Source organism: Elephas maximus, chromosome 11 (assembly GCF_024166365.1).
Source record: "Elephas maximus indicus isolate mEleMax1 chromosome 11, mEleMax1 primary haplotype, whole genome shotgun sequence".
Lineage (NCBI taxonomy): Eukaryota > Metazoa > Chordata > Mammalia > Proboscidea > Elephantidae > Elephas > Elephas maximus.
Window position 1 is genome coordinate 108,576,331 of NC_064829.1, and position 25,335 is coordinate 108,601,665.

At 52.7% G+C, this 25,335-nt stretch overlaps 1 protein-coding gene across 1 annotated transcript in view; it reads right to left on the reverse strand.

Annotated features, from left to right (window-relative positions):
• The window catches only part of LOC126086294 (multiple epidermal growth factor-like domains protein 8), a 47,002-nt gene that overhangs the window by 19,120 nt on the left and 2,547 nt on the right, over positions 1-25,335 (reverse strand). Inside the window, exons 2-23 of the mRNA XM_049902447.1 lie at positions 20,969-21,132; positions 20,648-20,854; positions 19,575-19,755; positions 19,408-19,496; positions 18,456-18,871; positions 17,684-17,829; positions 17,423-17,545; positions 14,255-14,409; positions 13,790-13,909; positions 13,320-13,464; positions 13,083-13,246; positions 10,417-10,617; positions 6,535-6,735; positions 5,819-6,055; positions 4,923-5,041; positions 4,708-4,839; positions 4,506-4,619; positions 3,800-4,048; positions 3,115-3,314; positions 2,548-2,758; positions 2,188-2,437; positions 1,521-1,653 (exon numbers count right to left, since the gene is read on the reverse strand). Of these exons, the coding sequence (XP_049758404.1) occupies positions 1,521-1,653; positions 2,188-2,437; positions 2,548-2,758; positions 3,115-3,314; positions 3,800-4,048; positions 4,506-4,619; positions 4,708-4,839; positions 4,923-5,041; positions 5,819-6,055; positions 6,535-6,735; positions 10,417-10,617; positions 13,083-13,246; positions 13,320-13,464; positions 13,790-13,909; positions 14,255-14,409; positions 17,423-17,545; positions 17,684-17,829; positions 18,456-18,871; positions 19,408-19,496; positions 19,575-19,755; positions 20,648-20,854; positions 20,969-21,132 (3,957 nt within the window). The remainder of the gene's footprint in view (positions 1-1,520; positions 1,654-2,187; positions 2,438-2,547; positions 2,759-3,114; positions 3,315-3,799; positions 4,049-4,505; positions 4,620-4,707; positions 4,840-4,922; positions 5,042-5,818; positions 6,056-6,534; positions 6,736-10,416; positions 10,618-13,082; positions 13,247-13,319; positions 13,465-13,789; positions 13,910-14,254; positions 14,410-17,422; positions 17,546-17,683; positions 17,830-18,455; positions 18,872-19,407; positions 19,497-19,574; positions 19,756-20,647; positions 20,855-20,968; positions 21,133-25,335) is intronic.

Here is a 25,335-nt window from a genome sequence, read left to right on the forward strand (position 1 = left end):
GCAGTGGTAGAATTCTCGCCTTCCATGCATGTGGCTATGATGTTAACCAGGTTTCAGCTGAGCTTCCAAACCAAGACAGACTAGGAAGAAAGGCCTAGCAATCTATTCCCAAAAATCAGCCAACGAAAACACTATGTATCAGAACAGTCCAATTCACAAGCGATCATGGGGTTGGCACAGACTGGGCGGCATTTCATTCCTCTGTGCATAGGATTCCTAAGAGTCGGGGCTGACTTGATGGCAGCTACAGACCCTCTGACCACACCACTTCCCACTTCCTGTGCCCTCTGCACTCCAGCTGCCTGCTTTTCCTCAGAGCTAGGCATCTGCTCGTCCCTCTGCCTGGAGCAGTCGCAGGTCCCCACCATGCCTCCTCAGGCCTCCAGCCAAATTCATTGTTGTTGTTAGGTGCCATCGAGTTTGCTCCAACTCATAGCAACCCCATGTACAACAGAACAAAACACTGCCCGGTCCTGTGCCATCCTCACAATTGTTATGCTTGAGCCCATTGTTAGAGCCGCTGTGTCAATCCATCTCGTTGAGGGTCTTCCTTTTTTTCGCTGACCCTCTACCAAGCATGATGTCCCTCTCCTGTCAAATTGCACCTCTGCAAAGAAGCCCTCCCCAGCTCCACAGAGGAGGCCTGGTGCCCACTCCTCTCTGCTCTCTCTTGGCTCTTAGCAAAGGCATAAACTCTTTTGTGTGTACAGTACTCTGTTCTGTGCCGTTTTGCCTCCCCACAGGACTGGGAGCTCACGCAGGCAGGGCCTGTGTCCCTTCCTCACTGCTGTCTCCCCAGCAACTCATTCAGGCCCACTTCACCATAAACGCTCAGTAACATTTATTGAGTGAAGCGAAATCGAGGGCACCCTAGTCCTAGTTGCTCACTTGAGGGGTCTACGGGTTCCGTGCAATCCACACCTTTCTCTCCCAGCTTTGGAGCCACTCCTATTCACAATACAAAGAAAATCATTTCCAAACTCAGGCCCTTTAACTTCCGTGGGTAAGAAATTAGTTGTACCGCATCTCCATTACACTAAGCAGAGTTTCTCAAGCTCTCAGTGCTGCTGACGTTTCAGGCCCGGTGATTCTCTGTTGTAGGGGGCTGAGCCACGCACTGTGGGGTGTTTAGCATCATCTCTGGCCTCCACCCACTGGATGCCAGTAGAACCCCCCCACCCAATGACAATCAAAATGTCTCCAGACATTGCCAAATGTCGTGAGGGGCAAAATCACTCCTGGTTGAGAACAATAGGGCCAAGGAGCTACTACGGAGCCCTCACATCAGCCACATTCCACATGCCCCAAAGACATGACCTACTAGACCCTTCTCTCCAGAGAGGCAACCCAGCCAACATACTCCTATTTTCCTCTCAACTGAGGAAACTGGGGCCCAGCAATGGCAAGGGACAGTGTCACCCAACAAGCCAGTGGCAGAGTTGGGCTGGAACCCAGGTCTTGGAGCCCAACTCAGGCAAGGAATATAAAACCCAGGACGAAGAGGTCCCACGCCCCCATACCAGACAGGGCTTGCACAGTGAGGGGCCTGTCCCGCCGCTGGCCACAGAAGGCAGCAATGAGGCTGCGGTCCGACTGGACGACACCAGTGTCTAGGAAGCGAGGGAATCCATCAAAGGCTAGGACGTAACTCAGCTGGAGGGGTACAGAGTCAAAGATTAGGGGACCATGAGGGTGAAAAAGAGGGGTGCTTGGGATTTGGGAGGAGGAGGAGTTCAGGTGGAGAGTGCAATCTGGGTCTGGAAAACGAGCTGTTTGAGGATCCAGGCCAGGGCTGTCAAATTGTGGCATGCAGGCCACCATTCCCCATTCTGTGTTCAGAGCAGACATGGCTTATCAATCAGGACTCTCACATCGAGCCTCGTTCACAACACACAGCTCCAGGCAGCCACCACCAATTGATCAGAGTTGGCATACGAGATAAAAGCTATTTACAATGCCTGGTCTAGGGAAGGGGAACTGAGGCCCTGGAGAATGGGGGACTGAAGTTCATGAAATAGGAGGTAATCCGAGAAGTGCGAGGGTCTATGGGCTTAAACGAAGGACTAGGGGTCTGGAGGATAAAAAAAATAGGGGTGTGGGGGTCAAGGTCTATCTGGGGACCCAGACTGGGTTGGGGAGACATGGTTTTGGTACCTGGAGCTGAACCCTAGCCCCCTCAGTGCTTACCGTGCATGGGGTGCTACTGTCAGGGGAGAAGGTGAGGGTGAGTGGGGGACAGAGGGTCCCAGGGGCACATGGCTGGAGCACCTCGGTGGCTGACACGACCCACACACAGTAGGACAGTCCTGGCCCAGCTCTCGTCGCCCCACTGCCTGGAGGCAGCAGCCCCCCGACCCGGCGTGAGCCCAGTGCCACCGAGGACACATTGGTGAGGAGGGCACGGCCCCCACACTCCCGGAAGCAGGAGCCACTGGCCCTGGGGAGACAGAGGAGAGCCAGCATCAGACATCCCTGGCCCATCACTCTGAGTTCCCAACTCCAACTCACCCTGTTCCCAACTCCACCCCGGCTGGTCGCCTGGCTCACCGGGGGTCCCCATAGTAGCCAGGGGAGCAGAACTGACAGTGGGCACCCTCAGTGTGGTCCTGGCAGAAGCAGAGCCCGCTGAGGTTGTCGCAGTGGCCCCGGCGTGGGTCCCCGTGCCCGTTGCACTGGCAGGGCCGGCAGCCACCCGAGCCCGTGGCATTGCCGAAGCTGCCGGGCCGGCACCGTTCGCAGTGCTCCCCCCACGTCCAGTCTGTGGAGGCCCCAGCAAATGGGATGAAGAGTCAGGGGTACGGAGTCTGGACCAGCTGGCTCAGCCAATCCCTGACCTCCACTTGGCTGCCTCAAAGCGGGGAAGCCAGGGCCCAGATGGATGGCAAGATCAAGTCCTAAGATGGGGAATGAGCCCCAGCTAGAGACAAGTGGCACTGAAACCCATTTGGGACAAGGAGCAGGGGAATAGGGCAGGGGGACCCAGAGATGGACTAGGGGAAAATGAAGTCTACCCTAAGAGGGAGGAACTGGAACCCCAAGAAAGGAGGAAGCTCTGGAGAGGCCTGTGGTGGAGGCTGGGCCAGGTGTGGGTGTCTGGGGTGAAGGGGTCCTCACCCTGGCACTCATCACAGAAGCCAGGCCCCCGCTTATGGCAGTGGCTGTGGAAGTTGCAGCCACAGTCCCGGGAGCAGCGGGGCGCAGGGGGACCCGGGGCAGGTGTGGGTGGTGGCAGGTCAGACGTCCAGCCTAGGTCACACATGCAGGTGAAGTCGGGGGGGCCGCTGCACACACCATGCCCACAGTCCTCCAGGCACCTAAGGGGCCAGGGTTAGGTTGGGCGAAGTGCTGGGCAGGCCTAAAGCCCCCACCATCTCCACCACAAACCATCACAAGCCTGTCTCCTTGGTCCTGGACTATGTGGGTGGCCCTGTCGCCAAGGTAACCTCTCACAAGTGGTAACTCATATCTCTGTAGTAACCACATGTCAGCACAGGTGCTTTTTTCTCTGTGAAAATCACTTCTCAACTTGGTTTTCCTCCATCTCCACGGCAACGCTGATGACTATAGCCCATGGTCTAAGGGTAACCCATCTCAACGTTCACTAACTAGTGTTACGTTGGGGAGCTGGTCTCCACGGACACCCTGTCACTCTAATGAGGGCCTAGTCTGCAAGGTAAATCACTAGGCTAACCGGGGATGCTGGTTCCACAGGAAGGAACCAAGCACCTCATGCGTTGTCCCTCCAGCTCTAGACACCCAGCGGTGGGGTGGCATCACCATGGCAACCCTGCCCACTCACGTGCGGTTGCAGTGCGTGCTGCCGTCGCCCTGGTAGCCTCGCTGGCAGTGGCACTCATAGCTGAGGGGTGTGTTCAGGCAGGTCGCCCGCGGGTGGCACCGTGCAAGGCCCAAGCGACACTCGTCCACGTCTGGGCAGCGAGCATATGCCCAGCGGGCTGGGAGGGCCACGGGCAGCCCCAGGCCCTCCCCTACCCATAGGGAGCAGTTACCCCCACCCAGGGGCCCTGAGAAGTCCCCCTGCAGGCACCTGGGGGTGGGAGATTGGAGATAGGAGAGGGGGTGGGAAGGGGGGCAGTAAAGAAGCAAGAGACAGAGACGAGGAGACAGCGAGACAGAGAGAAGGCCAAAGACAGTGAGATACAGAGATGTGAGCACGAGAGGGACAGAGGAGGAGAAATAGGACAGAAACAAACACCAAGAGAAATCACAGACAGACCACAGAGGGACAGAGAGGGATACAGTGAGAGGAGAAGGAGAGACAGGATAAGAAAGGCACGCAGAGGGGAAACATGTTACAGACACAGAAAAATTAGAGAGAGAGAAGGGAGAGGAAGATGGAGGGGGGGGGAATAAAAGAGAGATGGTGGTGAGGAAAATGGGGGACGGGCGAAGAGGCAGACAAAGAGGACGTTAGATTCTGAGTGGAAGCTGGCGGCCCCACGCTACCTGCCCTGGCCCACCCGCCACCTGGCAGCCCTGCGCACCGGCCCAGTGTGGGGTTGTCCTCATTGCCGCACCAGCCACATTCATGGCTCTGCAGACACTCGTGGCAGGTCAGGAAGCGGTCACAGCTCCGGCACCGCGGCTCTGAGTGCACGCTGCAGGGTGGCAGTGTAGGGGCTGTCAATGCCTGGCCCCTCTGCCAGCCTGGCCCTTCCCCCTCGGCCCCTGCCATGCGGGCCCCACCTGTCGTCCCAGCCGCGGCAGCCCCCGTGTGGGTACCGGGCCAGGTAGGCAGCAAAGAGGAAGCAGGTGTGGGTGGACTGGCACCAGGCACACTGGCTTGAGTTAGCCAGGCAGTCCTCACAGGTCAGGCGCCTGGGGATGGAGGGCTGGGGTCACTGGCAGTCCCCAGCCTACACCCCCACATGCATCTTCTCCCTGGGCCCCAATGGGCTCACTGGCTGCACAGTGGGGGACACTCTTCTGGGTTCTTCAGGGCACCCCGGCCCCGGCCCCGCCGGCTGCATGCTGCGTCCCCTTTGCGGCTGGTGCTCTGATGCCACTCGCAGAAGGGGTCCTGCGGGGGAGAAGGAGTCAGTGTCACCCCACAGACCACCCCTTCTAAGTGCACCTACCTCACAAACTGCCAGCCACTCTGGATGCTCCCCTCCAGCCAAGGACACCTGTGGTTTGTGCCTACCCAGCACCCACCCCTTCTTTTCACAACAGCACCCTTTCTGTGTGGTCTGAGTGGGGCTGGCTCAATCCTTGGGATCCAGAGATGGGCAAGGTGTCACCACCACCACCACCCCGCAATCTCAGTGATTGGTCCAGGAGTCCATACAAGACCCAACCAAAGCCAATGATATGTGACTTTGGGACTTCTGCTGGACAAGGGGTGGGGGCGGGAGAGGTGAGAGAAAGGTACTCTCTCTCCGCTCAGGACTCGGTAGCTGAGTAGGGCGGATGCGAGTCTGGAGCCCTTGTGGCTCCTTTGCCACTTGCAAGGAATGATCACCACAGGGAGGAAGCAGACGTGGCTCAAGGGAGACGGACGCCTGACAACATCATTTGAACCCCTAGAGCTGGCCAGGCCTAAAGACCTACTCTTAGGGCTCGCTGGCTATTTGAGCCAATCAAGAAGGGTTGAGTTGGGCTTTCTGCCCTTGAAGCCACAAAAGTCCTAGCTCCCAGGGGCCCGTCTCTCCAGCCCCATCTCTTCCGCTCCCCACCTGGCTCTTGCCCCCAAAAGCCTCTCAGCTGTCCAGGCCAGCTCTGGGGTGCTCCTCTTTCTCTGTCTGCCCGCCCCATCAGCTTCTGTCCTGACACCTCCCCTCTCTGGTTTGGCGAGCACCTGGGTGCAGGCGTGACAGTCGCGATGCTCCTCACAGAGTGGGCAGAGGGTGGGCACCAGCACCAGCAGGGATCCACCAGTCCCATCGTCACCACAGTGGGCCCCACCCTGGCGCAGGTGGCAGGTGGCACTGGCCAGGCACCAGCCACAGCCTTGGTCTGCCAAGCAGCCCAGGCAGGAGGAATATGAGGTGCAGGCCGCCGAGCGGTAGGGCTCCAGGAAGAAGAAGGAGATCTCCTGGTGGGGAAGGGTCATATAAGGGTCAGGGGTCCACACTCCTAGTCAAGGGTCAGGAATCGGGGTTTAGGTTTGGGGTAGGGGTCAGGGTTTGGGGCTAAAGACTGAGGGTAGGGCTGGAAGACGAGATTGAGAACACAGGCACACAGAAAGTGAGATTTAGGGAATCAGCAGACAAAAAGGGATTAGGATTTGGGAGAATCTAGAGATTAGAGGTCAAAGAATGGAGGGCAGAAGTCAGGGTCAACTGGGACAGGGCAGAAGGAGTCAGAAAATGTGGACGGGATAAGAACATGAGGTCAGGAGTCAGAGGTTGGGATCTAGAAAGACAAAGGTGAGGTCTAGGATTCAGAAACTAAGAGTCTAGGAGGTCACAGGTCAGGGCTAAGGAGTTAAGAGTTGAGAGTGTGGGGGTTCAGAGAGGCCAGGGTATCTGAGGCCAGGCCCTAAGGGTCAGAGGCCAGGGCCAGAGCACTCACACTACCGCCTGGTACACCAGTCCGGTCCCACAGCAAGGTGAGCTCGCTGTGTCCAGGGCCTGCGGAGCCATTGAGCTGGCCCCGAATCTCCACTGCATACTTGTGGCCCCGACCAGGCAAGGGAAAGAGGCGAGCCGAGCCTGGGCGCTGCAGCCGCCTCATCTCCTTCTCCTGCTGAGCCACCCAGTGCCCCACCTCCTCCTGGGAAGAAGAGAAGGGCCTCTGAGTCCCTTAGAGCCCAAGAACCTTCAAGCACTCCCCAATTCCCCATGACCCACTTCCTCCACAGGAGAAGGTGACTTGGTAATTCAGACCTTCTCTGCCTTCTTCAAATTTCTCCCCAAATTCTATCCACAATTTAAAACCCACTATTTTGGCTCCGGAAACCCTGGTGGCATAGTGGTTAAGTGCTACGGCTGCTAACCAAAAGGTCGGCAGTTTGAATCCACCAGGTGCTCCTTGGAAACTCTATGGGGCAGTTCTACTCTGTCTTATGTTGTTGTTAGGTGCTGTCAAGTTGGTTCCGACTCATAGTGACCCTATGCACAACAGAACGAAACACTGCTCAGTCCTGTGCCATCCTTACAATCGTTGTTATGCTTGAGCTCATTGTTGCAGCCACTGTGTCAATCCACCTCGTTGAGGGTCTTCCTCTTTTCCACTGACCATATACTCTGACAAGCATGATGTCCTTCTCCAGGGACCGAACCCTCCTGACAACACGTCCAAAGTATGTAAGACGCAGTCTCGCCATCCTTGCTTCTAAGGAGCATTCTGGTCGCACTTCTTCTAAGACAGATTTGTTCATTCTTTTGGCAGTCCATGGTACGTTCAATATTCTTCGCCAGCACCACAATTCAAAGGTGTCAACTCTTCTTCCGTCTTCCTTATTCATTGTCTAGCTTTCACATGCATATGATGTGATTGAAAATGCCATGGATTGGGTCAGGCGCACCTTAGTCTTCAAGGTGACATCTTTGCTCTTCAACACTTTGAAGAGGTCCTTTGCAGCAGATGTGCCCAATGCAATGCGTCTTTTGATTTGTTGACTGCTGCTTCCATGGCTGTTGATTGTGGATCCAACTAAAATGAAATCCTTGACAACTTCAAACTTTTCTCCGTTTATCATGATGTTGCTCATTGGTCCAGTTGTGAGGATTTTTGTTTTCTTTATGTTGAGGTGTAATCCATACTGAAGGCTGTGGTCTTTGATCTTCATTAGTAAGTGCTTCAAGTCCTCTTCACTTTCAGCAAGCAAGGTTGTGTCATCTGCATAACGTAGGTTGTTAAGGAGTCTTCCTCCAATCCTGATGCCCCACTCTTCTTCATATAGTCCAGCTTCTCAGATTATTTGTTCAGCATACAGATTAAATAGGTATGGTGAAAGAATACAACCCTGACACACACCTTTCCTGACTTTAAACCAATCAGTATCCCCTTGTTCTGTCCGAACAACTGCCTCTCGATCTATGTAAAGGTTCCTGATGAGCACAATTAGGTGTTCTGGAATTCCCATTCTTCGCAGTGTTAGCCATAGTTTGTTATGATCCACACAGTCGAATGCCTTTGCATAGTCAATGAAACACAGGTAAACATCCTTCTGGTATTCTCTGCTTTTAGCCAGGATCCATAGGACATCAGCAATGATATCCCTGTTTCCACGTCCTCTTCTGAAGCCGGCCTGAATCCTGGCAGTTCGCTGTCGATATACTGCTGAAGCCGTTTTTGAATGATCTTCAGCAGAATTTTGCTTGCGTGTGATGTTAATGATATTGTTCTATAATTTCCACATTCAGTTGGATCACCTTTCTTGGGAATAGGCATAAATATGGATCTCTTCCAGTCAGTTGGCCAGGAATCTGTCTTCCATATTTCTTGGCATAGACGAGTGAACACCTCCAGCACTGCATCTGTTTGTTGAAACATCTCAATTGATATTCCATCAATTCCTGAAGCCTTGTTTTTCGCCAATGCCTTCAGAGCAGCTTGGACTTCTTCCTTCAGTACCATTGGTTCCTGATCATATGCCACCTCTTGAAATGGTTGAACATCGACTAATTCTTTTTGGTATAATGACTCTGTATATACCTTCCATCTTCTTTTGATGCTTCCTGCTTTGTTTAATATTTTCCCCATAGAACCTTTCACTATTGTAACTCGAGGCTTGAATTTTTTTCTTCAGTTCTTTCAGGTTGAGAAACGCTGAGCATGTTCTTCCCGTTTGGTTTTCCATCTCCGGCTCTTTGCACATGTCATTATAATACTTTACTTTGTCTTCTAGAGAGGCCATTTGAAGTCTTCTGTTCAGTTCTTTTACTTCATCAATTCTTCCTTTTGCTTTAGCTGCTCCACGCTCAAGAGCAAGTTTCAGAGTCTCCTCTGACATCCATCTTGGTCTTTTCTTTCTTTCCTGTCTTTTCAGTGACCTCTTGCTTTCTTCATGGATGATGTCCTTGATGTCATTCCACAACTCGTCTGGTCTTCGGTCACTAGTGTTCAATGCGTCAAATCTATTCTCCAGATGGTCTCTAAATTCAGGTGAGATATACTCAAGGTGGTATTTTGGCTCTCGTGGACTTGCTCTGATTTTCTTCAGTTTCAGCTTGAACTTGCATATGAGCAATTGATGGTCTGTTCCACAGTCGGCCCCTGGCCTTGTTCTGACTGATGATATTGAGCTTTTCCATCATCTCTTTCCACAGATGTAGTCAATTTGATTTCTGTGTGTTCCATCTGGCGAGGTCCATGTGTATAGTCGCCGTTTATGTTGGTGAAAGAAGGTATTTGCAGTGAAGAAGTCGTTGGTCTTGCAAAAGTCTATCATTCTATCTCTGGCATTGTTTCTATCACCAAGAGCATATTTTCCAACTACTGATCCTTCTTCTTTGTTTCCAACTTTCGCGTTCCAATCGCCAGTAATTATCAATGCATCTTGATTGCATGTTTGATCAATTTCAGACTGCAGCAGCTGATAAAAATCTATTTCTTCATCTTTGGCCCTAGTGGTTGGCGCATAAATTTGAATAATAGTCGTATTAAGTGGTCTTCCTTGTAGGCGTATGGATATTATCCTATCATTGACAGTGTTGTACTTCAGGATAGATCTTGAAATGCTCTTTTTGACGATGAATGCAACACCATTTCTCTTCGAATTGTCATTATGGTCCTATTCAAAATGGCCAATACCAGTCCATTTCAGCTCACTAATGCCTAGGGTATCGATGTTCATGTGTTCCATTTCATTTTTGACTATTTCCAATTTTCCTAGATTCATACTTCATACATTCCAGGTTCCGATTATTAATGGATGTTTGCAGCTGTTTCTTCTCATTTTGAGTCATGTCACATCAGCAAATGAAGGTTCCGAAAGCTTTACTCCATCCACGTCATTAAGGTCGACTCTTCTTTGAGGAGGCAGCTCTTCCCCAGTCATCTTTTGAGTGCCTTCCAACCTGGGGTGCTCATCTTCTAGCACCATATCAGACAATGTTCCGCTGCTATTCATAAGGTTTTCACTGGCTAATGCTTTTCAGAAGTAGACTGCCAGGTCCTTCTTCCTAGTCTGTCTTAATCTGGAAGTTCAGCTGAAACCTGTCCTCCACAGGTGACTCTGCTGCTATCTGAATACCAGTGGCGTAGCTTCCAGCATCACAGCAAAACACAAGCTATAGGGTCATTACAAGTCAGAATTGACTCAACTGCACAGGTTTGGATTTTTTTTTTTTTTTTTTGGTTATTTTGGCTCCAGCGCCCTCTATTCTCCAGTAGGGGTATACCCTGGGCCTCTAACTTCCCCCCAACTCTCCCTAAGAACCCCCAAATCACTCCCCAACTCCCCACATTTACCATGAACACCCCCTTCAATGTCCCAGGTGCCCTCACCATGTTCTCAGTGTCAGGGCCACGGGCCATCCGAGCCAGGACATGGAGACGCTGGGCCCGGGCCCACACAGCCACGTCCTCGGCTCCCGGCCCACCTGGTCCCCCTGGCAGAAGTGGGTGAATGAAGCCACGGTAGACCAGCGACACGTCTGTCTCTGGGCTGGGTGTCAGGGTGATCGTGGTACTGCGGACGATGGAGACCTGCAGCAGCCGGGGATAGGGGTGGTGTGAGGATCTCTGGACTGCCCCCAGAATCCCCACGTCCCCCAGGCCACATCAGAGCCAGAAAAGACTGGTCAGTCTAACCTCCTTCCCTATTTTACCGAATAAGAGGCTGAGGCCCAGGGGGCAGGGCCGTTGGGGAAGCAGAGTCAGAACTGAAATTCAGACAACACAACAGGGTCCCAAAGCCCACCGCTACCTCAGCCTCTCCTCCACTCCTTCTCATTAAAACTCCAGGGTCTTTCAGTATCCTCCTCCCCAACTCCCCGCCTCCCACCTAAGCCCTCAGAAGTTCAGACTCACCATTCGAAGTGACACGTATACAATGTGATTTACTGTACTAGCAAAAGAACAAACGACTCAAGTATCCATCAATGAGAGACTGTTTAAGTAAACTACAGCCCTATGGTGTTAAGAATATAAACAGAATATTCTGCAGCTGTAAAGAATGAGGAAGCACAGATGGGGGAAGACAGATGCCAGGCCACATGAAGATCACAAAGGAAACAAGGAACAGAAACTGAAGAGACAAGGACCTTCCCCCAGAGCCAAAAGAGAGAGAGAGAGACAGAAGACAGCCTTCCCCTAGAGCTGGTGCCCTCCATTTAGACTTCTGTCCACCTAAACAGTGAAAAAATAAATTTGTTTGTTAAAGCCAAAAAAATAAAGGAGGGTGATTCCAAAGCTCTGTGATAAGAAGTTCACGAGGACATGTTAAGTGAAAAAAAGGAAGTGGTAGTATGGCGTAGATAGTATACTTACTTTTCTGTGAGAAAAATAATGAAATGTTACATTTACTTGTATCTGAATAACAAGACTGGATCTTCTAGGGACACTGAGGGTGATCTTGAGTTGGAGGGATGTGGGGCTCAGATAGTTCTGGGCCACCAAGGGGATGGGACATGGGGTAGATGGAGAGACTTTTCACTCAATAACTTTTTACATCGTTGTGATTTCTGAACCACATGGGTATTTTCCAAAACCAAAACCAAATCAACACCACTGTCATTGAGTTGATTCCAACTCATGGCGACCCTACTCACAGGGTTTCCAAGGCTGCAATCTTTATGGAAGCAGGCTGCCACAGTCGTTTTCCCACAGAGTGGCTGGTGGGTTCAAACCACCAGCCTTCCAGTTAGCAGCCAAGTGCTTTAACCACTGTGCCACCAGGGCTCCCGTGGATATATTACCAATTTTAAAAATCAGTAAGGAGTCACTGTGGAAAACATTTTGGCAGTTTCTCAATAAGTTAAACACAGAATTAGCATAGGACCCAGCAATTCCACTCTTCGGTATATACCCAAAAGAACTGAAAACAGGTATTCAAACAAAAATGTGTACACAATTGTTTGTGGCAGCATTATTCACAATAGTAAAAGGGTAGAAACAATCCAAATGCCCATCAGCTGATGAATGGATAAACAAAATATGGTGTATCCATACAATGGAATATTATTCAGCCCTCAAGAAAGAATGAAATACTGATACATGCTAGGACACGGATGAGCCCTGAAGACATGGTGCTAAGTGAGAGAAGCCAGACACAAAGGCCACGTGTAATTCCATTTATATGAAATACTCAGAGTTCTTTGAAATAATGAATTCCATAGAGATAGAAAACAGGTTAGTGGGTGCCAGGGGCTGGGGAAGAGGGGAATACAGCGTGACTGCTTAAATGGGTACAGGGTTTCCTTTTGGGGCGACAGATCGTGGTGATGGTTGCACAACACTGTGAATGTACTAAAAGTCACCAGTGGTCAATGTTATACGCATTCTTTTTTTTTGTTACGTGTATTTCACCACAATTAAAAAGATTTATCTTACTGGACTGGTTGAGACGGAGGGCACTCCCCGAGACTACTGCCCTAAGATACTCTTCAAACCTTAAACCAAACCCAACCCTTGAGGTCACCCTGTAGCTAAGTAACAAACTGGTTCAAAAAATAATGAATATCACCTGTAAGTATTATGCTTCTTTATAAAAATCATCTCTACAAACTGCTGTGTAAACCTTCATCAAAAACCCAGTATCATTTAAAAAAAAAAAAAAAATCACCTATATGAGACCAAAGAGTCAATAATTACTTTAAAACAAAGATGAAAATGTAAGGGAGAAGGGAAGTTAGATTAACGAAAATGGCACAACCAGAATGGAAACAATGAGGATGCTCACGCATTGTGAAGACTATGACCAATGTCACTGAACAATTTGTGCAGAAATTGTTGAATGGGAACTTAAACTGCTGTGTAAACCTTCACCAAAAACACAGTAAAATATTATTTAAAAAAAAGTTTTTCCTTAATCAATATAAGGAAAATCAGACCCTCAAATGTAAAGACTTATAGGGTAAACATAAGAGTGATAAAGAGCAATTTGAAAAACAAAACCTCCAGGCCCAGGCCCTTTACTGTTCCACCCTGGGGCCAATTCCCTGGCTCCCCACCTTGTCCGGCTGGGAGGCATTGGGCGGCTGCTGGAAGGTGAGCAGGTGCAGGCCAGGCAGGAAGCTCTGGGTGATGCAGGCCTCCAGGGACGTGACGAAGACAGGCACAGGCCCCCACCAGCCCACAGTGCCTGAGATCTGCTCCCCACGGCAGCGGGCTTGTTCTGAGAAGGTGTTGGGGGGGTGGTCAGTGCCAGGTGCTGTGCCACTCCCCCCTCAACACTGCTGGACACTCACCAGGTCGTGGAAGGCAGCTTTCATTGTGCACGCACCACCCTAGGGTGCCAGGCCCCCGGGGAGGGGCTGTGAAGCTGCTGAAGGCCAGGCACGCCTGGCAGTCACCCAGGAGGCGGCCTAGGCCCAGGCAGCTGGCCGCTGGACACTGCAGGGAAGGGAGAGAACAGGGGTCACTACTCACCACAGCTCAAGGGATCAGGGAGGGACTGTAGACACAAGGGTCCTGAGACAGAACGGAGCAGAAATTGAAGGATGAAGAGCTGAAGGTGGGGTTGGAATGTGGGAGATCAAGAGGACAGGACTGGGGGTATCCAGGGACAGGGTCGCAAGTTCAAAAGGATCTCAGGGGGCCAACAGTCAGGTATGAGGATCTTAGATGTGAAAATAAGTCTCTCAGTTGGGGGAAGGTCCTTCTCTACTTGGGTAGAGTCTCTGCACTAGGGGACAGAGGGTTTGGGGAAGTCACTCACAGCCCCTGAGGGGGTCCCAGGAGGGGGTGCAGCTTGGCAGGCGCCCTGACACCAACTGCATTCAGGGTCTCGGGAGCAGACGCTGTGGTCCGTGTACATGGAGCAATAGTCCAGGTGGTACTGTAGGGAGACGGGAGGGTGGGAGGGGCCACTCAGACCTGGGCCTGCCTCCCCAGCCCCACTCACTTTAATTTTCCCAGGGAACTCTGACTGCTCAGCACCTTGAGGACCCCACCCACGCCTCCCCCAGCCTCAGGAACCACTATCCCTCCCCATTGGCCCCAGGTACCCTCTATCTCCTCTTCCCTCAGTCCCAGGGACCCCCATTCCTCTTTCCTTGGACCTGGGGACCTGCCTCCTTCCTCTCATGGTTCCAGGGACATCCCCCATAACTCCTTCCATCATTTGAAGGAACCATGCTGCCTCCTCCCCCAGCCACCCTCTCCCTATCACCCCAGTGCTCACGTCCGGGGCCGGTGCCTGGAACACGAAGGGGGGCACCTTGTAGGCCATCAAGTCCCCACGGGGCCGGCCGCTATAGCCCCCTGCCACCAACAGGACACTGCCACCAAGCACAGCCGCCACATGTGAGTACCGGCCACTAGGAGGCGCTGCTCGGCCTAGGAGAATAAAAAGACACCTAAAAACATCAGACCTTTCAGGCTGGGACCACAACCTCCCCTGCCAGGGGCTGAGCTTAACTCTCCTAACCCTCAGCCCAGCCTTCCGGCTCCTGCTTCAACCTCACCTGCCTGAGGAAACCCTCCCAGGCTGCCTATACTAGCTCTAGTTCTCTCCCTTCTCTGGGCTCCCACACACTGCCCAAATAATCAAGCAGACCATAATCTTTGGGGTCAGAAAGATTTGGGTTCACCATCTAAGATACAACCATTGATATCTTCTTGTCAGGAGCAAAAGAGTAGGAAGATAACCAAAATCTCAGAGAAGAAAGAAGTCTACAAGAATGATGGCCTACACAAGCTTCAATTTCATCTACCCTGAGAACAGAACTAGATGGTGCCCAGCCACCACCACTGACTGTCCTGACCAGGAACACAAGATAGTCCTGGATAGAATCCTGGATAGAATGGGAGAAAAATGTAGAGCAAAACTCAGATTCTTAAAAAAAAAACCAGACTAACTGGACCGTTGAGACCAGAGGACTCCCTGAGACTATCATCCTGAGATACTCTTCAAACTTTGAACAGAAATTATCCTGAGATCACCTTTTAGTTAAATAGCAAAGTGACGCACAAAATAAAGCATATTACCTGTAAGATCAGTGCTCTACTAAAAAACCATCTGTATGAAATCTAAAGGTAGACATTTACTCTAAAGCAAAAAGACAAAGATACAGGGGCAGGGAAACTAGAGTACTGGAAATGGAACAACCAGAACACAATTAAAGAGAATGTTGACATATTGTGGAAAATGTAACAACCTGAGTGGGAATTGTCAAGTGGGAACCTAACATGCTGTGTAAACTTTCACCAAAAACACAATAAAATATTATTTTAAAAGAGAAAGACTTAGGTTCAAATCCTGGATCTACCACTTATTAGCTGTGTGGCCTTGGGCAGGCAACTCAACTACTCTGAGCCTCAGTTCCTCCTCTATAAAATGGAACCATCATCACACACTTGTGGAGCTGTGAGGGCTGAAGAAGCTTCTAAGTCACAGACAGGCTGCCTGGCGCTCACCTGTTTTTGTCTGTCTAGCACCAGCCTCCCTATTAGTGACCGCCCCTGCTTTTCCTCTGGAAAACCACTCTCTCCTACTCCCAATCTATGAGGCTCAAGTCAAGCTGTTCCTGCCTCTTGCAGAAATGAAGGCTTAGCCAATCAGAGTCTCAGTCACTAGCTCAAGGCCATGTACAGAACCCAATTCTGGGCAATAAGAGTCTATCCTGAAACTTTTGTGACAATTCTTGGGAGAAAAGCGCTCTCTTCCCCAAGAGCTGCTGGTGACCATCTACAAAAGGCAAACCGCTAGAGACTGAAGTGAACTTAGTCAAGAACTGGAGAGAGGTATACAGCTGATGCCTTCAGGTGAACACCTGGATCCAGCCCAGCCTGAAGCCAGTACCCTGGAATTTTCACATATGGGCGAGCCAAGAAATTCACCTTTTTGCTTAAGCCAGTTGAGTTGGGTTTCAGTCACTTACAACCAAGAATGCTGTCAGAGAACAATGACTCCCCTACCCTTTTGTTGTTGTTGTTGTTAGGTGCTGTCCAGTCGGTTCTGACTCATAGCAACCCTACGTACAACAGAACAAAACACTGCCTGGTTCTGTGCCATCCTCACAATTGTTGCTAGGTTTGAGCCCATTGTTGGATTGTGGCAGCCACTTTGTCAATCCATCTCGTTGAGGATCTCCCTTTTTTTAGCTGACCCTCGACCTTATCAAGCATCATGTCCTTCTCTAGGGACTGCTGCCTCCCGATAACATGTCCAAAGTACTCTCCACCCTCTTACTGACTGTAGACGCTATAAGGGCATGAGACTTGGCCCAGTGAATCACAGACTGGGAAGGAGGAAGACATCTTCAGAAACCTCACACTTTGGCCCAGTGAGGGGGCCTAGTGGAGGGACAGGGAGAGGATCCCTGGAACAGGGGGCTCAAAAGCCAGGACCAGGCTTTATTCCTAACAGTCAAAAAGGGCTTCTCTGGGGCCCTTCCTCCTGCCTCCTCCCTAAGTGTTTGAAGTTCCTTTCTTACGCCTGTCCTCTGTCTCCTTTTTGGTGGGAGGGCACGGGAGAGCCACTCAGATGGGCCTCTGGGAAGTCCATGGCCCCCTGAAATGATACGTCCGCTTGTATGTACAAGTGTCTTTCTGAGGAAAGGGCCTGTGCCTTTCACCCGATTCTCAAAGCAGTCTCTGATACAAAGAGTTAGGGTGCTTTCTCCACACCCCCTCCCTGGACAGTGCTCTTGCCCTGTGGCAGGACCCTCACTGCCATGAGGCAGACAATGTGAGAGCCTGGCTGGCCTCATGCATCATCTCAATTTACTCACAGGACAGCCCAACGGCTTAAGTGTTATTATAATCCCCATTTTATAGATGGGGAGACTGACTGAGGACCAGAGAGATTTGCTGCTGTTGTTGTTAGGTGCCATCGAGTCAATCCTGACTTATAGCAACTGTATGTACAACAGAACAAAACACTGCCCAGTCCTTCGCCATCCTCACAAGTGTTGCTGTTTGAGCCCATTGTTGCAGCCACTGTGTCAATCCACCTCACTGAGGGTTTTCCTCTTTTCACTGACCCTGTACTTGATGTCCTTCTCCAGGGACTGTTCCCTCCTGATAATATGTCCAAAGGAAGTGAGACAAAGTCTTGCTAGAGAGGTTGCTTGGCCCCAGCCATCCTCGTTCTGCCACTATCCTCACTGTGTGACCTTGGACAGGTCACTTCTTCTTAGGCAGTTCCCTGGGGTAGCTGGAAACTGACAAAACCTGGGTAGGAGCCTAGATCTGATGCTGCTATAACAGCCTCCCAGCTCTATGCCAACAGTGTCCTAGTGCTGCCTCTAGCCTGGGTTTGCCTCCCGAGGCCCACTCCGACAGGATGTCTGGCTCACTTGGAAGTGAGTCTCAGGAACCCCTCAGGGAAGCAGAGGGGGCCACTCACCCTCGGGGGTGCCTGGGGGTGCAAGCTCAGCCCCTGACACCCACTGATGGCAGCCAAGGTGGTAGAAGAAGATGCCGTCTTCATAGCACTTTTCCTCCTGGTAATGGGTGTGCACGTTGCCTCCTGGGAAAGGAGGAAAGAAAGGGGTACAGCCGGCAAGCCTGGGATGGGATGGGAACACCCACACAGGGAGCCTCAGCTCAGTGTCAGGTTTAGGCCCTCGACAGGCAGGCAGGCAAGTGGGATCGGGGGGCTCCTCACCATAGACCACCATGTAGTTGCCCAATACGCTGGCTGTGTGGAAGGCTCGCTCTCGAGGGCCCTGAAGTCCATCTCGGCCCTTAAGAGTAGTCCACACACGCCGATCCACATGGAAGAGCTCGGTGGAATTCACCCGCACAGAGAACCTGTGGGAGCGGGCAGGGCAGAGGCTCAGGCAGGAAGGGCCTCTCTCCTTCCTCTGGGCTCTCAGAATTTGTGAGATCGCCCGGGGCTGAGTCTGGGTCTACGGCCCCCTCTGAACTAGAAGTTCTCCAAGTGCAAGCCTAGGTCTTACTCATCTCTGGGTTACCTTCATAATCTAGCAAGGGCTGGACACCAAGCAGACAGGGGTTTGAATAGATGGATGTGTGGGCATGTATGGGGACGTACCTGACCAAAACATGGAATAAAAGATCAGAGAACGAAACAGAAATAATGAGAATGCTCACACATTGTGAAGAACATAACCAATGTCACTGAACAATCTGCATAGAAATTGTTGAAGGGGAACCTAAGGTTCTGTGTAAACCATCACTGAAAACCCAATAAAATTTTTTAAAAAATAACTACAGAATAAGCGAATGGGTAAATGAATAAATGAACAAATGAGTGAGTGAATGAAGCAATGAGTAGATGAATGAATGGAGTGAATGAAGGGGTGAGTGACCACAGAAGTCTGTTAGTGGGTAAAGACCAGAGGGAGACTGTCAGGCCCACAGTGTTGGGCCAAGACCAGCCCTGTGGGATGGGGATTGTAGGGCAGGTCACTCACCGGGCAGTGGAGGGCCGGTGTCCCCCGTGGACCAGCAGGGCACGGGACGGGGCATGGAACACCATGGAGTGGCCGGTGGCAGCAGGGGGCCGCCCGCCCGTGGGGATCACCGGCTCCCAGTGGCCCCCACCAGCACTGTCAAGGCGGAACCGGAAGAGGCCGGAGGAGAAGAGGTCGTGCTGGGTGCGGCCACCAGACACATAGAGCCAGGTATTGTCCACCAGGGCAGCCGCGTGGCCTGCTAGACCTGGGGGCCCTGAGGAGCTGGAGGCAGGCGGTGCCAAGAGCTCCCAGCGGCCTCCACCCAGAGGATTAAAGGCCCATACATCACTGGTGAGGGAGCCATCAGCCAGCTCACCACCCATCAGCACCAGGGACCCGGCCCAGGCCACGGCCACGTGGGAGTGACGAGCAGCCTGTGAGGAAAAGACAAGGAAATAGGATGGAGAGAGAGGCAGATGGCGACACAGAAAAAGAGAGTGACAGAGAGCATCAGAAACAGAGAGGACACACGGAGACACACAGAAATCGAGACAGGGTCAGAAATATACAAAGGGAAAGGAAACAGAGATATGCAAACAAAGACAAAGAAAGTGAGACAAAGAGAAGAAGGAGAAGCAGGAAGCCAGAAATACGAGGAATGACAGAGAAAAGTAGAGAGAGAAAAACAGAAAGAGTTACAGGCCCAGAGAAACCGAGATACAGAGACCAAAAGCCAGAGAGACAGAAACAGAGATGGACTGAGAGAGACAAGAGACACAGGAAAAAGAGACGCAGAAAGTGAGATAAAAGAAGAGGAGGGAAAAAAGAAAATCAGAGAGAGGAAAGGTGGAGACCAGGAGAAGTGGGTGTCACTGCACCAAGCTGCATGTGGGGCGGTAGAGTCTACTCTTGGGGCCCTGGCTGGGTCTGGCAGTCAGAGTGGACAGCAGGGCAGGGGTGGGGTCCATACCGGGGCAGGACTGAGATCCCAGCGCTCCCAGGTGTTGGCGGAGAAGTTGTACAGGACAAGGTCGCCCAGGGCGTTGTTGAGGTCCTGGCCTGTGGAGGGTGGACAGTCTCAAGCCTCGACCACAGGCTGCCAGGCCTCTGTACCCCAGATGCAGCCCATCTGCTCACCTCCAAAAACAGCCAGCAGCCCCGGAGGGGACAGGAAGGCGCCAGCTGCCCCAATACGGGCAGAGAAGGCGGGGTCCCCAGCACTCACGTTGTGCCACCAGCCAGCCCCCTGGTTTTCCCACAGGTGAAGGTCACAGGCACGTCCCAGGAAGCCAGGCTCACAGCGACACGGTCCCAGAGGCTGGGGGGAAGGGGACACAAAGACAGGGAGAGAGAAAGGGAGGCAGAGAGACAGAAGGAGAGCGATGGGGAGGAGAGAGACAGACAAAAACAGAGCCAGATTAAGACCGACAGGGGCAGAAAGGGAGAGAAGGAGAGAAACAGACAGGCAGGAAGAAAATGGAAAAAGAGAGAGAGGCAAAAGGGGAAATATAGAGACAGGAAGGAGACAGGCAGACAGACAGACAAATGAAGAAACAGGGGAAAGAGATACAACCAGAGGGAGGCAGAGAGGTGGAGATAAGAAGATAGACCCGGAGACCAAGAGAAAAAAGGAGAGAGAAAAAAAGAAAGATACACAAAGAAAAATGGGAACAGATGGACAGAAGATAGGTTGGAGAGGAAAGATGGTCAGTAGTCCACATTCAGCCCCGGGTGGAATAGCTCAGACCTGGGGTGGATAGGGCTCAAGTGATCCAGGCCCACAACTAGATTTGGACAGCTCCAATACAAGGTCAGGGGTCAAATGTTAGAAGTCATGGCAGGTCAGACAGAGGGGCTGAGGTGAAGGATGGAGTTGTGTGTGGCAAGAGGAAGGAAGGGGCAGTTCACAGGTGAGAGGCAGGGGTATACAGGAGGAGGACAGGAAGGGGTTCAGGCAGGGGAGAGCCACAGGTGAAGGTGAGGTGAGATTGGAATAACACAGGGGATAGGATTTGGAAGGAAAGGGTAGCACCGTGGGTGAAAGCAGGGTCTCTGGTGGGCGTGGTGTTACGGGAGCCGGAGGGGTGGCGGGGACAGTTCAGGCAGGGGGCAGGGTCCTGGTCCTGAGAGGGGTGTGGACATGGGGGGGGCTGACGGGGGGCCAGATCTAGGAGATGGGAGCAGGGGCACTCGGTTGGGGACAGGCTCACCGAGGCACAGGTGCCGTGGCTGCCACAGTAGGCTGAGCACTCTTGCAGGCCGCAGTCCGGGCCGCCCCAGCCCGGCTCACAGGCACACACACCTGGGGGCTGGCACTGCCCGTGGCTCCGGCAGTCCCCCAGGCACAGAGAGAAGCGGAAGGAGGCGTTGAAGCCCAGCAGGTTGTAGTTGGCATCGCTGAAGAGGTGCAGCAGCATCTGCCGGCACAAGGTGGGGAGGGCTCTGGGGGCTGGGTGGGGCAGAAGCTCTCCCCCACACCCCTCCACCTGGATCCTCCAGCCCCACTCCTCACGGCCCCCATCCCCACCAACCTTGCCCGAGGAAGCCTCGATGGGCGGAGGCCGGGTGCTCCCGCTCAGACTGGCGAGCAGGGGCCCGCGAGGGGAGTCACCGTCATACACAAACAGGTAGTCGTACGTGCACTCCGTGTCCAGGAAAAGGAAGTCCAGCAGGATCCGGTGCCGGGGGCTTGGGGCTGGGCAGCCAGAACAGAGGTGCTAGCTCAAACATGGACCTTCTCCCCAGGCCTCCACGCAGCCCACCCACAGACACCCAGCCCTGCTCTGGGTGCATGCTGAGGGACTGAAGGTGAGTCAGACCCAGGCTCATAGCCCAGAGAGGTCAGAGCTGTGTCAGCAAGAGGGACAGGAGCCCAGGGGAGTTATAGACCAGTCCTGAACGGAACCCCTGAGGGCACATGAACAGACTCCTGCTCAGTGGGAAAACTAAGGGCAGAGGGAGCAGACTCCACCCCATGGTCCCCTACCGAGCGGGAACGGGCTTCCTGATGCTCCTTTCCATTTATGCCTGAGCCTCAGGCGTGCCCAGGCCTGAGGGTCAGGGGCTAGGCCCTAGCAGAGAGGCATACTCCCCATACAGAAACGGGCTTGTGAGGGTCCCCTGTTTCAGGCCAAACAACTCTGGGGGAAGAGTCCTGTTTGTCCCCCTGGACAAAGGCCTAACCTTGGAGCTCATGGCTCCCCTCTGCCCAGAGTCTCATCACTCTGTTTACTGCAGCGGTTAAGGATGTGGATTCTGAAGCCAGGCTGCCTAGGCTCAAATCTTGGTCCTGCCACTTACTTGCTACTAGCTGTGAGACCTTGGTCAAATCACCTAACCTCTCTGGATTTGTTTCCTCATCTGTAAAACAGGGATAGAGTAGTATTGCTGTGGGTTAAAAATTCTTGGCCACGCCTTTCATTGAGGAATGAGACCTAACTTATCTGCCACTTGTATCTGGGATGGCCTTAGTGACTTGCTTGGCCAGTAAAGAGCAGTGGATGTGCCATTCTGGGACTTCCAAGGCTAGGTCATAAGAAGCCTTGCAGCTTTCCCCTGGGTCTCACGGGAAGCTCCTTCTCAGTACACAGCTGTCATGCTGTGAAAAGCCAAAGCCACATGGAGAGGCCATGTGTACACACTCCTGCTGACAGCCCAGCTGAGCTTCCAGCTGACAGACAGCATCACCTGCCAGTCGTGGGAGTGAGCTTTTGTGGACGTCTGGCCCAGGTGAGCCTTCAGATGACTGCCGCTCCAGCTGACATCTGACTGTGTGGAGGTGTGGGAAGTGATAATACACATAAAGTGCTTACAACACGGCCTGGCACATCAGAAGTGCCACTACTCCTCGCGCTGCCACTATTCTTACTCTGTGCTGGATCCTGGTTCCAGAACATTCTCTCACCCCACATCCCACACAGAGGGGCTCCGTGGGACCGCTGCAGGCAGCTCAGGGGAGCCCTCTAGGCTAGGGGAACTAGGACCCTTGGGTTCCAGCTCTGCCTCCAACCTGCTGGAGGACCCTGGGCCAGCCCCTCCCCCACGGCCTTCAGTGGACTTATTCGGATATTGGAGGTGCTCAACCACCACTCTCTAGGGGTGTGACCTTGAATAAGGTCCATGGGCTCTCTGAGCCTCGGTTTCCTTGACTGTACAACGAGGCTAACTCTCCATACCCACCAAGACTGGTGTGATGATTCAATGAGATGATGACTATAACCTAACAGTCTGGAGCCAGGGTACTCGAGGAATGCTCCTGCCCAGCCCAGGCATCATCCTCTAGGACTGCTGACCCAGCCTCCTGGCCTCCAGTCTTGCCTTAAAATGGCTCCCTGAGGAATCTTCCCAAGTCAACATCTGACCCTGTCCCTCCTGTTTAAAACCTCCCCGTGGCTCCCGCAGACCTCCAGAAGAAGGTCCACCTCCCTAACCTGGCATTTGAAGCTTGCCCTTGCCTCACATTACTGAACTGCTTGCAGCTCTGCAGGAAGCTGGGCCTTTGTGCAAGCTTCTCCCTGTCTTAAGTACATTCTCTCTTCCCACCAGCAGGCTTCCCCACCTCCTCCAGGAAGCCTTCTCTGATACCCGCTGGCTGGGTTAGGACCCCTCCTCAGGGTTCCCACACCCCATCACACCCTCATTCCTCTGGGCCAGGACCATCTGTGTCCAGACCTGACCTCCCCTACAGCCTGGGAGGTGCCCAGGGCAGGGCCTAGGCCTAACTCATCTTGGGGTCCCCCTCCCTGGCATTGCTCAGCACAAGGCCTGGCCCTGAACAAGGGCTCGGGAACTGCTAGGTGGCCGAATGAGGAAATGCACACAAGAAAGAATACCAAAGTCAGCAGCTCTCCCTTGGGCTCAGACCACAGCCACCGAGAAAACAGCACACAGACCCCACTCGCAGCCTGGGGAATGCAGAATCACCATTCAGCCCCACCAGGCAACCAGGCCTCCCGGAACCTCACTACCCTCCACCAGACTATAAAGCTCTGTTCTCAGAATCGCAACAACTACATCTTTGTCAAGTGCCTGCTGGAGGCTGGCTCGCCATCTGCCTTCCCCAAGTTCCTTCCCAAGTTCAACGTCTCCTGTTTCTACCCAACCCCACCAAGCCCCATCCCAACCAGCCAGAGATCTGACCCCAAAATATTCCTGTTCAAAAGCACTCTGGATGCCTCTAATCTATGAGAATGTTACCAGGATTATGTACAATAAAGTCTGAGCATAGTGCAAAAGTCGGTGGGGGTTGTTTACTTTTTAACAGATGGGGCAGTATGTTGGTTCTCAGAGGTGACAGGCATTGGAAAGGACAGGAGATCAAGTGGGGTCTGCAAGTCTCCTGGACACCTCCCTCATCCCCACATCCAGCCAGCTGGTCCCCAAGCCTCACTGATGAAACTTCACAAACATCTCTCTGTACTGCCCCTCCTCTCATCCCTCTCAGCCCCTGCCCCAGTTCAGAACCCATTCTCTCCTTCGAGACCATCACACACAGTCTCCGGTCTGCCCCACACCCAGGCTGACAGAGATGCCCCACTCCTGCTCAAAATCCTTCCATGGCTCCCCAGCAACCCCAAGAGGAAAGCCAAGCTACTCAGTGTGACATTCAAGGCCCTTCTTCCCCTGCTTCTGCTCCCTCCTCACCTTCCAGCCAACAGCCCAGCCAGATCAGACAAACTTAGAGACAGATCCTGAGGCATACCAGACCCTCTCGTGTCTTCATAGACACCATTCCCTTTTCCTACCCAGTAAACTCCTATGCATGCTTCAGAACCCTGCTCCAGTGACTGCTCCTCTGTGACCTGCAGCAGAGTTGTTTCCCTCCCCTAGACCCTTCTACCCAGCCCTTGCACCTCCCTCTGCCTCAGTCCTGAGCATACTGGGGGCTGTGACTGTGTGTGTCTAGTCCTCTCTCATCAGGCTGCGGCTCCTCAAGGCCAGAGAATGATTTATCCACCCTCTCCCCATTTCCCATCCTCTTCTCATGCTCAGCCTGAAAGGAATGGCCCCCAAGCTGGGGAGAGTTAGACATACTCTTTTGCCCATAAATCACACAGCAGCCAGAGAGATCTTCTAAAACATACATCAGATCATGTACTTCCCCTGCTCAAAACACTTCCATGGCTCCCCCTGCCCTGGATAGAGACCCGGCTCTGCAGCCTACCAAGAGGTCCCTGTATGATCCAGGCCTTGTCCCACCTCCAGCCTTTGCCCTGGCCTCCTCTGTCTGGGCCATCCCTCCCTCTTCCTGGAGTCTAGCCCCTACATCTGCTGTTCCACAGGGCCTTCCTCGACTTCTCCAGCCACTGCCTTCGCACTTCTCTTCACGGCTCCCTATTATCCTCAAGATACAGTTCAAAATCACAAGGTCCTACACCCTCCAACTCCCCCTGACCCCTCAAGTCTCTGGCTCGCTGTGTGTCCTCTTACAGTCTGTGTTCTAGCACAGTGGATTTACAGCTCCTTGAAAGCATCACACTCTTCCTTCTAGGCCTCTGCAAGGGCAATTCTTCTTGCCTGGAAAGCCCTTCTGTGCCCTCCTACACATGCTTCCGGTCTCAGCTCAGATATATACCAGGCTAGTGCAGAGCCTCCTCCCAGGCTTCCCCACCTCCTAGTGGTGGATTTGTCTCTCCCACTGGACTGGGAGCCCATGAGGGCAGGGCTGAGGCTGCTGAAGTCAGCACCACGTCCCTAGCACTGCCCAGCACAAGGCTGGGCACAGAGTGTCAATCAGTGAACAGTTTGCGGATGAAAACATAAATAAATGAGAAAGAGGTGCTAAGGAATGTGTTAGATCTTGCGGAGACAGCTATAAACAAGACAGACAGTCCCCTCTCCCAGCCAGATAAAATGTGCCAGGCTCTCTCTGCACTCATGGCCTTTGTACAGGCTGTTT